This window comes from Chiloscyllium punctatum, chromosome 46 (assembly GCF_047496795.1).
Source record: "Chiloscyllium punctatum isolate Juve2018m chromosome 46, sChiPun1.3, whole genome shotgun sequence".
Taxonomy (NCBI): domain Eukaryota; kingdom Metazoa; phylum Chordata; class Chondrichthyes; order Orectolobiformes; family Hemiscylliidae; genus Chiloscyllium; species Chiloscyllium punctatum.
Genome location: NC_092784.1, coordinates 58716208 through 58730520, shown reverse-complemented (window position 1 = coordinate 58730520; position 14313 = coordinate 58716208). Strand labels below are relative to the sequence as shown.

General features: G+C 49.0%; 1 protein-coding gene across 1 annotated transcript; it reads right to left on the bottom strand.

The window, feature by feature from the left end:
* Nucleotides 1-1794: 1794 nt before the first annotated feature.
* pgls (6-phosphogluconolactonase) lies at nucleotides 1795-9030 on the bottom strand. Its single transcript, XM_072564357.1, has 3 exons — nucleotides 8726-9030; nucleotides 2917-3024; nucleotides 1795-1921 (listed from the first exon to the last, which is right to left on the bottom strand). The coding sequence occupies exons 1-3, from the start codon at nucleotides 9008-9010 to the stop codon at nucleotides 1811-1813; spliced, it is 504 nt and encodes a 167-aa protein (XP_072420458.1). The 5' UTR covers nucleotides 9011-9030; the 3' UTR covers nucleotides 1795-1810.
* Nucleotides 9031-14313: the final 5283 nt, after the last annotated feature.

Below are 14313 nucleotides of genomic sequence, written 5' to 3'. Positions count from 1 at the left end.
ATCTCTATCAGTGCCATTTGGAAACATTTCAAAAAAGCTTATCACGTTAATCCTTATCCACCCCCTAATGAACTTACTCTCCTTTGTCCACTGAACAAAGGACTGTTCCTCTGAATGGCATCTTTCACCAAAACATCTTACAGCCAACTAAATGGATACGGATCGTTAGCTGTCTTCCTGTTTGTCCTATGTAGTGATTTGTGCAGGCCTTGCATGGGATTTTGTACACTACATTGGTTATTCTCATATCCATGAACACCAGCTAGCCACGAAACAACACGACCAGCTATCCTTAGTGGCCCCACACGCAGATGACAAGCAACATGAGTTTGACTGGGACAACACCACTATCATAGGACAAGCCAAACAGAGAACAGCCAGGGAATTCCTAGAGGCATGGCACTCATCCACAGATTCAATCAACAAACACATCAACCTGGACCCAATATACCGGCCACTACAGCGGACAGCTGGAACTGACAACCGGAAGCGGCAGAGACAGGCCACTATAAATGCCGGAGGAAACATCACAGAAGCGCTTCACAGGAGGCTCCCAATCACTGAGGATGTCACCTAGACAGGGGACGAAATGTCTACAACGCAAATTCCCAGCTCGGCGAACAGAACCACAACAACGAGCACCCGAGCTACAAATCTTCTCACAAACTTTGAGCCAACTAAATACTTTTTGTTTGGGGGACGGGGGGGTGGGGGGAGCATTGTTTTAACGTAGAGATGGTGAGCACTCAGAGTCAGAGATGTACAGCATAGAAACAGACCCTTCAGTCCAACCCGTCCATGACGACCGGATATCCCAACCCAATCTAGTCCCACCTGCCAGCACCCGGCCCATATCCCTCCAAACCCTTCCTATTCATATACCCATCCAAATGTCTTTTACACGTTGTAATTGTACCAGCCTCCACCACTTCCTCTGGCAGCTCATTCCATACCCGTACCACCCTTTGTGAAAAAGCTGCCCAGTCGTTTTCTTTTATATCTTTCCCCTCTCACCTTAAACCTCCAATGATCTCGGTGTTGGAGCAAGTCACCCTCTCTCCACTTTGACAATTACACCTATCACTCAGGATTGCTCTCCTTCCGATTGGAAAGATGTTGTGAAACTTGAAAGGGTTCAGAAAAGATTTACAAGGATGTTGCCAGGGTTGGAGGATCTAAGCTACAGGGAGAGGCTGAACAGGCTGGGGCTGTCTTCCCTGGAGCGTCAGAGGCTGAGGGGTGACCTTATAAAGGTTTATAAAATCATGAGGGGCATGGATAGGATAAATAGACAAGGTCTTTTCCCTGGGGTCGGGGAGTCCAGAACTAGAGGGTATAGGTTTAGGGTGAGAGGGGAAAGATATAAAAGGAACCCAAGGGACAACGTTTTCACCCAGAGGGTAGCACGTGTATGGAATGAGCTGCCAGAGGATGTGCTGGAGTCTGGTATAATTGCAACATTTAAAAGGCATCTGGATGGGTATATGAATAGGAAGGGTTTGGAGGGGTATTGGCCAAGTGCTGGCAAAATGGGACTAGGTTAATTTAGGATATCTGGTCAGCATGGATGAGTTGGACTGAAGGGTCTGTTTCTGTGCTGTACATCTCTATGATCTCTGATCTTAAACAGTGGGAACTAGGTCACCTGCTTATATTCCCCTAAAAGAGCAAAGCCCAAACTACTTATCAACCAACTGATCCAGCTCAACTATAACTTATAACTTCTTCAAAACCATGAAGTGTTTAGTCTGTCATCTTACAGACTTGCACTTCCCATTTCTGTCTGCATTCCTATTCAATACAGTCACGTTCAAGTTACCTGCAGAAGGGGGTGATCTGGGAAGAGAGAGCAAGTGTGTCCATCAGGCCCAATCCCCAGGATTACCAGGTCAAACACTGGCAGGTTATCACCTGGAAACAGCTAGAACAGAACAAAGGAAAAGAGGCAGTATTAGAATAAAGCACACAACACAACAGCATGGAATACAAGAACCTGACCAGAGTGATAAGAAACCATCTTGGAAAAAGTAAAAATGTATGCAGTGTTTAGGACTGGATTCTCAAATTCCTCACTATCTGTCCAATTCTGTAGCCGGATCAGATTCAGCAAGTGTAAAATTCCAACAGGGCAGAGGTGGGCACTGCAGATGCTGGATCAGAGTGGTGCTGGAAAAGCACAGCAGGTCAGGCAGCATCCGAGGAGCAGGAGAAAAAAAATCAATGTTTCAGGCTTCCTACCCATCCCCTAATTGTCCTGGAGATGTTGGCGATGAGCTACATTGTGAACTGCTTCAGTCAAGGTGGTGTTGGGACACCTCCATTTTAGTAGCTCTGTTTTGGAGGTTAGGGGGTGGGGGGGGCGTGGAATTTCCAGGATTTTCACCTAGTGACAGTGAAGAAACAGCAATATAGTTTCAAGTCAGATTGGTACCTGCAGAGGTACAAGCTATTGTCTCTAGTATAAAACCGAAAATGTGAAATTAAAATCTGCTATTGAATTTGCCTCCACCACCCCTTCAGTCATTGCATCCCATGTCATTATAACTCTCTGTGTGAAATAAGATTCTGATCATTTGCTATGTGTTTTTGAGAATTATTTTAAACCTGTATCCTCCAGTCAGTGGAAACAATATAAACTTGATCAAAAACCTCTAGAAAGTGAGCATAGTCTGCTTCTAGAACAATCTGAGCTCCTCACCTCGTGAGTCACTGTAACTGTTATTGCTTCCACTCTAGAGTTGGCAATACAGTGCTTGCAAAAACACACACATACACAGAGACAGGAACCCTTCCTTCCCTGACACTCCCTTAAGCCTCCCAAGCTGAGCGGTTGGCCTGGTGTCCCGGTGAGTTTCTGATCAATGCTCTCACACCATATCACCGGGACACGACCGTACTTTCAACGCTGTTCCGTACCTCTCTTAATCTTTCTGCATATTTGTCTGCTGCTTCCTCCACAGACAACGTGGGGTTAATCGCAACCACATAGTTATTAGGAATGGAGATTCGGGACAGCAGTTGTTTCTGAAACAGAAAATGCTGACAGTTAAGCGTGGTTGAAATATAATTATTGCAGTTATGTATGACTAGAATAGAGCAAAGCAAAGATTATTTTGCTCACAAACAATTAATTGAGATGACCACTTAAGTAACACTTAGAGACCCTGTCTGTTAAAACCTTGGCAAATAAAAAATATTGTTACCTATTGTCAAACATGGACAAATTTGAAACTAACTACATTTACATAGCCCCCTGCACTAAAACACCCAAAGATGCTTCACAACAGCATCAAAAAACAAAACTGGACACTGACCTGCACACAGACACGTTAAGCCAAGTGACCAAAAGCTTAGACAAGTAGCGTCGTTCTGACAATAGACAGATATTTGGGGAGAGAATCCCTAAGCTTGGGACCCAGGCAATTACAATTGGAGATGACAAATAGGAGTGAGCAGAGAGAGTCAACGGGATGGTTACAGGGTACAGAGACTGTGAAGAGGGCCTAACCCAAAACTAGAGGATAGCCAAAGGCAGGCCCTTCAGTATTCTCAAACATTCAGCCACCCGTTTCCCTTTTCAGATGGAGCTGCTGTGAAACTGCTTCATCATCTCTGCAATCTCATGTTTAAGTCATGATGTGAGATTGTGAAATGAATGGCATGAAATCTAACCCAGCCTACAACTGTTTGGAATGTGGGGACAGGACAGAGGTGAGCTGGGTTGCTCTGGGATTATGTCGATAGCCTTCTCAAGATGGTAGATGAGTTTGGAACAAAGGAATGATTCTTTCCAGCTTAAAGAGATGACTCGATCCTGGATAAAAATCAGGCTGAGCAAGCTGCAGGGAAGCCATTTGCTCATCGAAACAAACTTACGATTGGTGACAATCTGAATTTGCCAAGGATAGCAACCTTCAGGAACTGATTGCTGAATTAAAGTGCCTTCAAACCAGTCACCCACTTGACCAAATAAAGCAAAAGTCACTGACTAGACCCTTCCAAGATGCAGCCCACAGGTGGGACTAGATTGGGTTGGGGTATGTGGTTGGCATGGATGGGTTGGACTGAAGGGTCTGTTTCCGTGCTGTACATCTCTATGACTTATGACTGGATTCATGCATGAGCTATATTGCTTGGTGTTATAACAGGAAAACTCCTCAATCAACATTAATGAAACTGGTTATTTGGTCATCGTGACACTGCCGTTTATGGGAGCTTGCTGTCTACAAACTGACAGCTGTGTTCCCGATATTAATTTAGTAATTACATCTCAAAATTATTTCTCTTGCTGTATAGAACTCTGGGACATTCCAAGATTGCAAAATGTACGCTATAAACCAAAGTTACTGGTTCAAAACGTGACCACAACAAATGCCTCCGTTACAAATGTCTGATCAAGAAAACTCAAAACGTGAAGAATCAAGGTCTATAATGCAGGACCAATCCACAGCAAGAGACAGGAGGAGAAAGGAAGTGAAGGGAATTCTCATGACGAGGAATGCATAGTTCAGATGAATATGTCTATCTGCCTCACTAGCTACCTGACAAAGGGGCAGTGCTCCAAAAGCTTGTACTTTCAACTAAATCAGTTGGACTGTAATCTGGCGTCATGTGATTTTTAATCTTATCTTCACAAAGGCAAGGATGAGTGATTAGAACAAGCACGATTGGGGTAATAAGATACATAATGGAGCATTGAGCAAAGCAGACTTGATAAGAAAAATAAAGAGCAGATCAAGATGCCTGAGAATCACTCATGGCCAAGTAAGGTACGCACATAAAGTCGCCAAATAGGTCAACTATCAACCTGTAAACTCTTCTAACACACCTACGCCGGGTAGTAACAGCAGCAGAGTCTCTTGTTTCGAGCAGGCCTGATGCAGATTAGCAACATTCACATTAGAGGGTAGAAAGCCTCTCTGTTCAGCTACTGATCTGCTCCAAAGAAGAATCAAGTAAAATCATTCTAGTCCCAGAGGACCACAGGGCTGCATTCTCATTAAAGAGATACAACTGTGGGGCGGCACGGTGGCTCAGTGGTTAGCATTGCTGCCTCACAGCGCCAGGAATCTGGGTTCAATTCCAGCCTGGAGTGACTGTCTGTGTGGATTTTGCACATTCTCCCTGTGTCTGTGTGGGTTTCCTCCACAGTTCAAAGATGTGCAGGTTAGGGTGGATTGGCCATGCTGAATTGCCCATAACGTCTAGGGATGTACAGGTTAGGTGCATTAGTCAGGGGAAACGTAGAATAATGGGGAATGGGTCTGGGGTTGGTTACTCTTTAGAGGGTCAGTGTGGACTTGTTGGGCCGAAGGGCCTGTTTCCACACTGTAGGGATTCTATACAGAAAAAAAAACTGTTGGTGGTTTAACCAGAGGGCCATCACACCTCAAGCAAAGGCCGAGGATGAGCAAGATGGACCTTCACTAAAATCTCAGCCAGTACAGGAACTGAATCCACAGCGTCGACATCACTGCATCACAAAGTAATTGCCCAGTCAGGAAAAACAAGCTGCAGAAAACAGACACACTCTGTCTGCTTCGGTATCTCCAGTACAAGATGCCTTCTAAAGCTAATCGAAACCTGTAGGTATCTTGGAATTAATTTTCACAAAGGTCTTTACAGTGTCATTAAACCCCCCCCCCCCCCCCAGGTTTTCCACAACTATCAACAGCCCCACTGCCAGCCCACTGTTACCCCAAATTCTTACCCAACCCATGTCTTTCCCACAGCACTAATACTACTAACGCAAATCTTACTTAGCCACATTGAGGGTTAAGCAATCAACATCACAAAAACAAAATTATCGGATGATCATACTGCTGCATGCGGTAGCTTGCTGTGCTGTATTTTCCACATTACCACAAGAACTACATTTTATAGTGGTTTTAAAACGCTTTGGGATATCCTGGGGTAGTGAAAAGCATTATGGACACCAGAGTCTTTCTTTTCATTAACATAGTTAATGCCAAAATGGATTGTTTGCCAATGATTACACAATGCTCAGCACTGTTCATTACTCCTCAGACATTGAAGTAACTCATGCCCAAATGCTGCAAGAATTGGACAATATCCAGGTATGGGCTGACTTGTGGTAAAATGTATCTGTCATAAATAGTCAGGCACAGGCTATAACCAACAAGAGGGAATCTAACCATCGCACCTTGGCATTCCATGTGGTATTACCTTCACTGCACCCCCCACTTTCAACAGCCTGGGGTTTGCCATTGACCAGAAACTAGCTTCATAATTACTCTGACTACAACAGCAGGCAGAGGCTAGGAATCCTGCAACAAGTAACTGGTGTCCTAACTCCTCAAAGCTTATCCGAAAATCCACAAGGCAGTAAGTGATAGAACTCTTCACGAGCCTGGCTCCCCACCTAACATTCACTCCCTTCACCAGGACCACACAGCAGCAGCAGCATGTACCATCTACCTGAAGCAGTGCAGAAATTCAGTCAGGTGTCCTATGCAGCACCTTCCAAACCTGCAATCTCTATCAGTCCTGACACTATTACACCATCAATACTCAGTCATCCTGAAATTATCACATTTTACTCCTTCACAATGAAACTTTTACCCACAAATACCCTGCATCCTGTGCTGTGGGCCCACAGGTGCCCCCTGGCCCAATTGCTCTGACCCCACAGTTGCCCCTGACCCTAGGTGCCCTCAGACCCCAGTTACCCCTGACCCCACAGTTATTCACTGATCCATTTTCCCTGACCCCAGTTACCCCGACCCCAATTGCCCCCTGACCAATTCCCAACTCCACAGTTGCCCCCGACCCCAGTTAACCCTGACACACTTGCCCTGACCCCACAAGTGCCCCCTGACCCCACATTTACACCCTAACCCTTCAGTTTAACCCTGACCCCACAGTTGACCCATTCCCCCTGACCCCAGTTACCCCAACCCTAGTTACCCCGACCCCACAGTCACCCCTGACCCCACAGTTGACCCCCCCGACCCCACAGTCGCCCCCCCGACCCCACAGTTTCCCCCCCTGACCCCACAGTTTCCCCCCCTGACCCCACAGTTTCCCCCTGACCCCGCAGTTGACCCCCCCTGACCCCGCAGTCGCCCCCCCTGACCCCGCAGTTGACCCCACAGTTGCCCCCCCTGACTCCACAGTTGCCCCCCCCCTGACTCCACAGTTGCCCCCCCCCTGACCCCACAGTCGCCCCCCCTGACTCCACAGTCGCCTCCCCTGACTCCACAGTCGCCCCCCCTGACTCCACAGTCGCCCCCCCTGACCCCACAGTCACCCCCCCCCGACCCCACAGTCGCCCCCCCCCCGACCCCACAGTCGCCCCCCCCGACCCCACAGTCGCCCCCCCCGACCCCACAGTCGCCCCCCCCCGACCCCACAGTCGCCCCCCCGACCCCACAGTTTCCCCCCCTGACCCCACAGTTTCCCCCCCTGACCCCACAGTTTCCCCCTGACCCCACAGTTGACCCCCCCTGACCCCGCAGTCGCCCCCCCTGACCCCGCAGTTGACCCCACAGTTGCCCCCCCTGACTCCACAGTCGCCCCCCCCCGACCCCACAGTCGCCCCCCCCCGACCCCACAGTCGCCCCCCCCCCCGACCCCACAGTCGCCCCCCCCCCGACCCCACAGTCGCCCCCCCCCGACCCCACAGTCGCCCCCCCCCGACCCCACAGTCGCCCCCCCGACCCCACAGTTTCCCCCCCTGACCCCACAGTTTCCCCCCCTGACCCCACAGTTTCCCCCTGACCCCACAGTTGACCCCCCCTGACCCCGCAGTCGCCCCCCCCTGACCCCGCAGTTGACCCCACAGTTGCCCCCCCTGACTCCACAGTTGCCCCCCCCGACTCCACAGTTGCCCCCCCCCTGACTCCACAGTTGCCCCCCCCCGACTCCACAGTCGCCCCCTGACCCCACAGTCGCCCCCTGACTCCACAGTCGCCCCCCCTGACTCCACAGTCGCCCCCCCTGACTCCACAGTCTCCCCCCCTGACCCCACAGTTGACCCCTGACTCCACAGTTGCCCCCCCCTGACCCCACAGTTGCCCCCCCCTGACTCCACAGTTGCCCCTCTGACCCCACAGTTGACCCCTGACTCCACAGTTGCCCCCCCCGACCCCACAGTCTCCCCCCCTGACCCCACAGTCGCCCCCCCCGACCCCACAGTCTCCCCCCCTGACCCCACAGTCGCCCCCCCTGACCCCACAGTCTCCCCCCCTGACCCCACAGTTGCCCCCCCTGACCCCACAGTCGCCCCCCCTGACCCCACAGTCTCCCCCCCCCCCCCCGACCCCACAGTCTCCCCCCCCGACCCCACAGTTGCCCCCCCTGACCCCACAGTCTCCCCCCCCCCCCGACCCCACAGTCTCCCCCCCCCCCCCGACCCCACAGTCTCCCCCCCCGACCCCACAGTTGCCCCCCCTGACCCCACAGTTGCCCCCCCTGACCCCACAGTCTCCCCCCCCCCCCCGACCCCACAGTCTCCCCCCCCCCCCGACCCCACAGTCTCCCCCCCCGACCCCACAGTTGCCCCCCCTGACCCCACAGTCTCCCCCCCCCCCCGACCCCACAGTCTCCCCCCCCCCGACCCCACAGTCTCCCCCCCCGACCCCACAGTCTCCCCCCCCTGACCCCACAGTTGACCCCTGACTCCACAGTTGCCCCCCCCCTGACTCCACAGTTGCCCCCCCCGACCCCACAGTCTCCCCCCCTGACCCCACAGTTGACCCCTGACCCGGTACAGGCCGCAGGTACTGTCCGGACTCTCGAACGGGACCAGCCTCTCGTCACAGAAGCCGAGGATCCAGCGGCTCCACTCGGCCCCGGGATGCTCGGGTTCCCGGGCGCCGGCCTCGGGCAGTGCGGCCGCCAGCAGCGACACCAGGCTGCCCCCGGACACCGCCACGGCGAAGCGGCCGCGCTCACCCACCGCCCGGGCGGCCTCGGCCAACACGAAGCGGCTGAGCGCCGGGCCCAGCTCCCGGGCCGAGGGGAACACTGTAACCCGAGGGGCGGCCATGCCGACTGAGGCGGCTCCGACTACAGCCCCGCCCAGGGACCACTGAACACGCCGGGGATTCGCCAAAACCGCGCCCTGTGCCATCGTCGATTGGTTCCTCACACCGTCACTCACCGAGGCGACCTTTCTGATTGGTCTACGTCACAGTCGCTCAGTAGAATGTCCACACGATTGATCCAAAGGGTCCGCCTACATTATGGTTCCGCCTACCGCCCACACTCCTAGCCGAATGGTCTAGCCCGCAGTCAATCAACACGTTTCCATTCCCGATTGGTCCATCCTGCTGTACTTCTCCATTGCTATCGGTTGAGCCTGCTGTCAATTAGCATCACTTCATCCTGATTGATGGAGTCCCCCCTCAGTCACACCCCCCCAATCCTGAATGGTTGGCCCGGCGGTCAATCATCGATACACCAACCAATCCGGGTGACCACACCCGTCTCTCTGCCAACCTTCCGTTGCGATTGGCTTGTTGCCCCGTCAGTCAAATCGCTCTTCAATTCGAATGGACGATTCCAACGCCAGCCTTCCGCCCATTGTAAGGCGGCTCTCGCTCTCTCAATCTTCAACCGTAAACAGTCCCCACCCATAGCCCTAATCCGATTGGTGGATGGACATCACACGCCCTAGTAACCGCCGCCTCCCTTATCTTTGATTGGTGGATTAAAAACTGCAATGTCACGGCCTTCATAAACGAGCTGGGATCAGGCCTTTCAGCCCATCGAACCTGTGCTAGTCATCTCAAACCATTCTGCCAATAGCTTCTTTCCCATCCCAGGTTCTCAACAACACATTCTATTCCCAGTCCCTACATATTGTGATACTGAGAAACTGAAGATATTGGTCTTGACCTCATCAGGACAAAACACAAGAATGCCAAATTTAGACAATCATAATTAATTGTAATAACACAGCAGGAAATGGTGCAGATGGGTTAGCAGGTTAACGCTGATTGTTATCGCTCTGTTAACAACCGACAAGGCTCCCTAGTCTAACTGGGACTTCATAAAGGCACTCAAATGACAGAGTCATAGAGATGCACAGCACGGAAACAGACCCTTCAGTCCAACCTGTCCATGCTGACCAGATATCCTAAACTAATCCAGTCCCATTTGCCAGCACTTAGCCCATATCCCTCGAAACCCTTCCTATTCATATACCCATTCAGATGCCTTTTAAATGTTGTAATTTGCTCAGCCTCCATCACTTCCTCTGGCAGCTCATTCCATACACGTACCACCCTCTGTGTGGGAAGGTTGCTTCTCGGGCCCCTTTTAAATATTTTCTCCCTCACCTTAAACCTATGTCCTCTGGTTCGGGGCTACCCTATCCCAGAGAAAAGACCTTGGCTATTCACCTTATCCATGCCCCTCGTGATTTTATAAACCTCTATAAGGTCATCCCTCAGCCTCTGACATTCCATGGAAAACAGCCCCAGCCTATTCTACCCTCTCCCTGTAGCTCAAACCCCTCAACCCTGGCAACATCCTTATACATCTTTTCTGAACCCTTTCAAGTTTCACAATATCCTTCCTCCAGCTGGGAGGCCACAATTGAATGTAGTATCCTAAAAGTGTCCTAACCAATAGATTTTGTTTTCCAACTTTATATTTTCACAATCAATCGAAGTTCAATTATTTTTATTTGTGAAAGCCACTTCCAAACTAGGCCTGGATTATTTTCCTCAGAGCAGAGAAGTCTGAGGGGGAATTGATAGAGGTGTGTAAAAAGTTATGAGGGGCACAGATAGCCTCGATAAAGAGAAACATTTTACTTTAGTGGAGGGATCAAGGTTTGGGGTGCAGTTTTAAATGTGAGGCCCAGGAGGCTTAAGAGGGAAGGTGAGGAGAAACATTCTCACCCAGAGGGTGGTGGGTATCTGGAACTCACTGCCTGAGAGGTGGAAGAGACGGGAACCTTCAAGTCATTTAGGAAGTATATCGATGAGCACCTGAAACACCACAGTATCAAAGCTCTGGGCCAAATGCTAGGAAATAGCATTAGAATAGATCAATGTTTGATGACCCATGCTGCCAATGATGGGCCAAAGGGCCTTTTACTGTGCAGTTAAAATTCCATGACTCCGCTTATTTTTGGCAGAGTGATTTCTAATTCTATTTTGAAAGCAATGACACCGATTTGTAGCCTCCGTGCTCTTCATAAAGAGCCTTGAGTTCTTACTGTGGTTTTAATTTCTGCTGCACTTTTCTGTGTATATTTTCTACCCCTTCTTGTCACACCTCGATTATAATATGACTCTTCAGCATAGCAGCCTCGCCAGAATGAACTGCAGCATGGTGGCTCAGTGGTTAGCACTGCTGCCTTACAGTTCAAAGGACCTGGGTTCAATTCCACTATTGGGTGACTGTCTGTGTGGAGATTTGTACAATCTCCTCGTGGTTGCCTGGGTTTCCTCCAGGTGCTCTGGCTTCCTCCCAAGGTGCAGGTTAGGTGGATAGGCCATGCTAAATTGCGCGTGGCGGCTAGGGGGTGTGCAGGCTAGGTGGATTAGTAATGGGTGGCGCAGGGTGATGAAGGTAAGGTGGGGTGCCCTATGAAAGTGCTGCACAGCAGGGTGACCAGACAAAAGGTGAAATGTTGATCTGTTATAAGGATCATCACAAAGGAGATGTAATGGGGAAATCATCTTGCTGAGTGGCCTCTCCAGGCTCCTAACTGATGGGTTTCTATAAATTCCAGAGCACAGGGCCCAAGGTGCTAGAGACACCGTTACCAAATACTAATTCAAAGAAAATGAAGGAGTGAAAGAGACGAAAAGCCAACGAATGCTGGGAGGGTACAGAAAGACCAACCCAATGACCTTGAAGGGATTTGAAACAAGAATGACCATTTTAACATCAGGATTTGGTGACCAATTTTTGCTTTTCAGTTGCTTTGCTGTACAAAGGATTGTGCTGAATCAGAGGGTTTGGCAAGGTTCAACAGAGATATGATTAGCAAACTCAACACAACCTTTGTTGAGCTGTTTAGTACTGAAATAGCTATTTATAAACTTTATTACTGAAAAGCTGCCATGTTACTCTACATATATATTCAACAATGACTGACATAGTGCCTTGAATGTCGATTCTAAGATGTCATAGGCTCATTAAGTTAAAAATCACCCAACACCAGGTTACGGTCCAACAAGTTTATTTGGAAGCACTGGCTCTCGGAGCACTGCTCCTTCATCAGGTGGTTGTGAAAAGCAGCGCTCCGAAAGCTAGTGCTTCCAATTAAATCTGTTGGACTATAGCTGTGTCTGATTTTTAACTTTGTCCACCCCAGTCTAACACTGGCACCTCCAAATCTGACTCATTAACCGATACAACTCTAAGCCACATCAAGGCAAATTAGGGTAGATGGCAAACTGAGTTAGAGTTATGTTTGAAAGATGATCTTTAAAGGGGAAAAGAGAGATGTGTTGAGTCTTAGGGAGGGAATTCGAGAGTCTGGGTCCCAGGCACCTGAACACCAACTGGTGTAGTCATTCAAATCAGGAAAAGCTGGAATCAGAGTACACAGATCTTGGTGGGTTGTAGGACTGTAGAAAGAAGTAGTGCTGTAAAATAAATAGAAACATTACTCACAGCTGTGGTTAATGTGGTCAGCTGTTTTTCCCAGGAGTAACTCTGCAATGCATGAAAGTCTTACAAAACACAAGGAGTAGGCCATTCGGCCCCTCAAACCTGCACCACTGTTTAATAAGACCTTGGCTGATCTGATTGTGGTCATAAAAACAATCTTCTCGCCTGCCGCTAACATGGTTAGACTGACGTCAATCAAAAACACAGCCTTGAACTAATTCAATGACCCAGCCTCCAGTGCTCTCTGGGGTCAAGTCTCCAAAGTCAAACAAAGAAATTTCTCATCTCGGTCTTAAGCAGGAGACCTCTTATTTTAAAATTGCCTTCCCTTGATCTAAACTCCCCCACAAGAAGAAACATCTCAGTATTGACAGTAAGAAGCTTCGCAGAATCATGTACATTTCCTTCAGGTAGAAGAACAGAAATTGCTGGAAAAGTTCAGAAGGTCTGGCAGCATCTGGGGAGAGAAATCAGATTTAACGGTTCAGGTTTGGTGACCCTTCCTCAGAACTGCTCTGAGGAAGGGTCACTGGATCTGAAACATTAACTCTGATTTCTCTCCCCAGATGCTGCCAGACCTGCTGAAACTTTGCCAGCAATTTCTGTTCTTGTTCCTGATTTCCAGCATCTGCACTTCTTTCCATTTTCATTGAGACATAAAAACAGTTGAACAGATGAAGGAGTGGCTTAAAGTCAGCCCCCAGGCGTCGTAGAGTCCTACAGCACAGAGAAAGGCTCTTCGGCCCAAATTGGTCCATGCTGACTGGTATGAAGATGTGGGTGTACTTTAAGAGAGTTATAAGCAGCAGAACTACTAGACACAGCTCCAAGTGTTCTCAATAAGGCAAGAATGTATGTAACGCTGGGTTGAACAACTTGATTGACTAGTTGCCTGGAGACAAAAACATAATTGTATTCGGCCAATCAGTTTAAATTATACCCTGAAAAAAATACCAATTTCCAATCAAGTTTGAAATGAGAATATTGACAATCTTAAAATCAATCACACAATTCGATGGTCTGGGGTATAAGACCAGGGGGAAAGTTGAACAGTTGAGAGGAGAACTGCCAAGTCATTGCACATACTAAAAAACTTGAAAAAATCTCTCTCTTAAAAGCCCCTTTTTGATCAGTAACCTGTGACTGCAGAAATTCCTAACAAGGAGGAAAGATGACACAGGAAGATTTGAAGACAAGAACTAACCGCTGCCTGGTTTTGAGATAAGAAATGTTGTTTTGTAAATCTTAATTGGGAGTGTTATTGGAGTAGTATTATAGAAGGGAAGGTAAAAGATAGGTTAGAGAAAGAAATTGTAAATAGTGGTTCATTAATTATTCTCTATTATACTTTAAGAAACAAAGTTGTTAATTTTTACTTTACATAGTTGTTGGTCACTCGAATTTTTACAGATTGCTGCATGGGATAAATCTTTTCTGTGTTGCTTGTTTTAAATTAAGCAGGAGAGTTTAACCCATGACTTAACACGACCAAAATGTCCACCCACGCTAACCCCATTTCCCTGCACTTGGCCCACATCCTTCTAACCCTTTCCTCTCCATGGATTCGTCCAGATGCCTTTCAAATGTTAGTGTACCCTCCTCAACCACTTCCACTGGCAGCTCATTCCATATGCATATTACCCTCTGTGTAAAAAAGTTGCCCCTCAGGTTCCCTTTTATTCTTCTTTAAACTGATGCCCTCTAGTCCTCGATTCC

What these genes read in the sequence shown, in the direction of transcription:
- pgls (XM_072564357.1), bottom strand. Translation starts at nt 9,010, where the DNA reads ATGGCCGCCCCTCGGGTTACAGTGTTCCCCTCGGCCCGGGAGCTGGGC. An exon ending in GTACCTGCGGCCTGTACCGG is followed by an intron (nt 3,025 to 8,725) that starts GTCAGGGGTCAA and finishes TTTCTGTTTCAG; the next exon opens with AAACAACTGCTGTCCCGAAT. An exon ending in ATGCAGAAAGATTAAGAGAG is followed by an intron (nt 1,922 to 2,916) that starts GTACGGAACAGC and finishes GTTCTGTTCTAG; the next exon opens with CTGTTTCCAGGTGATAACCT.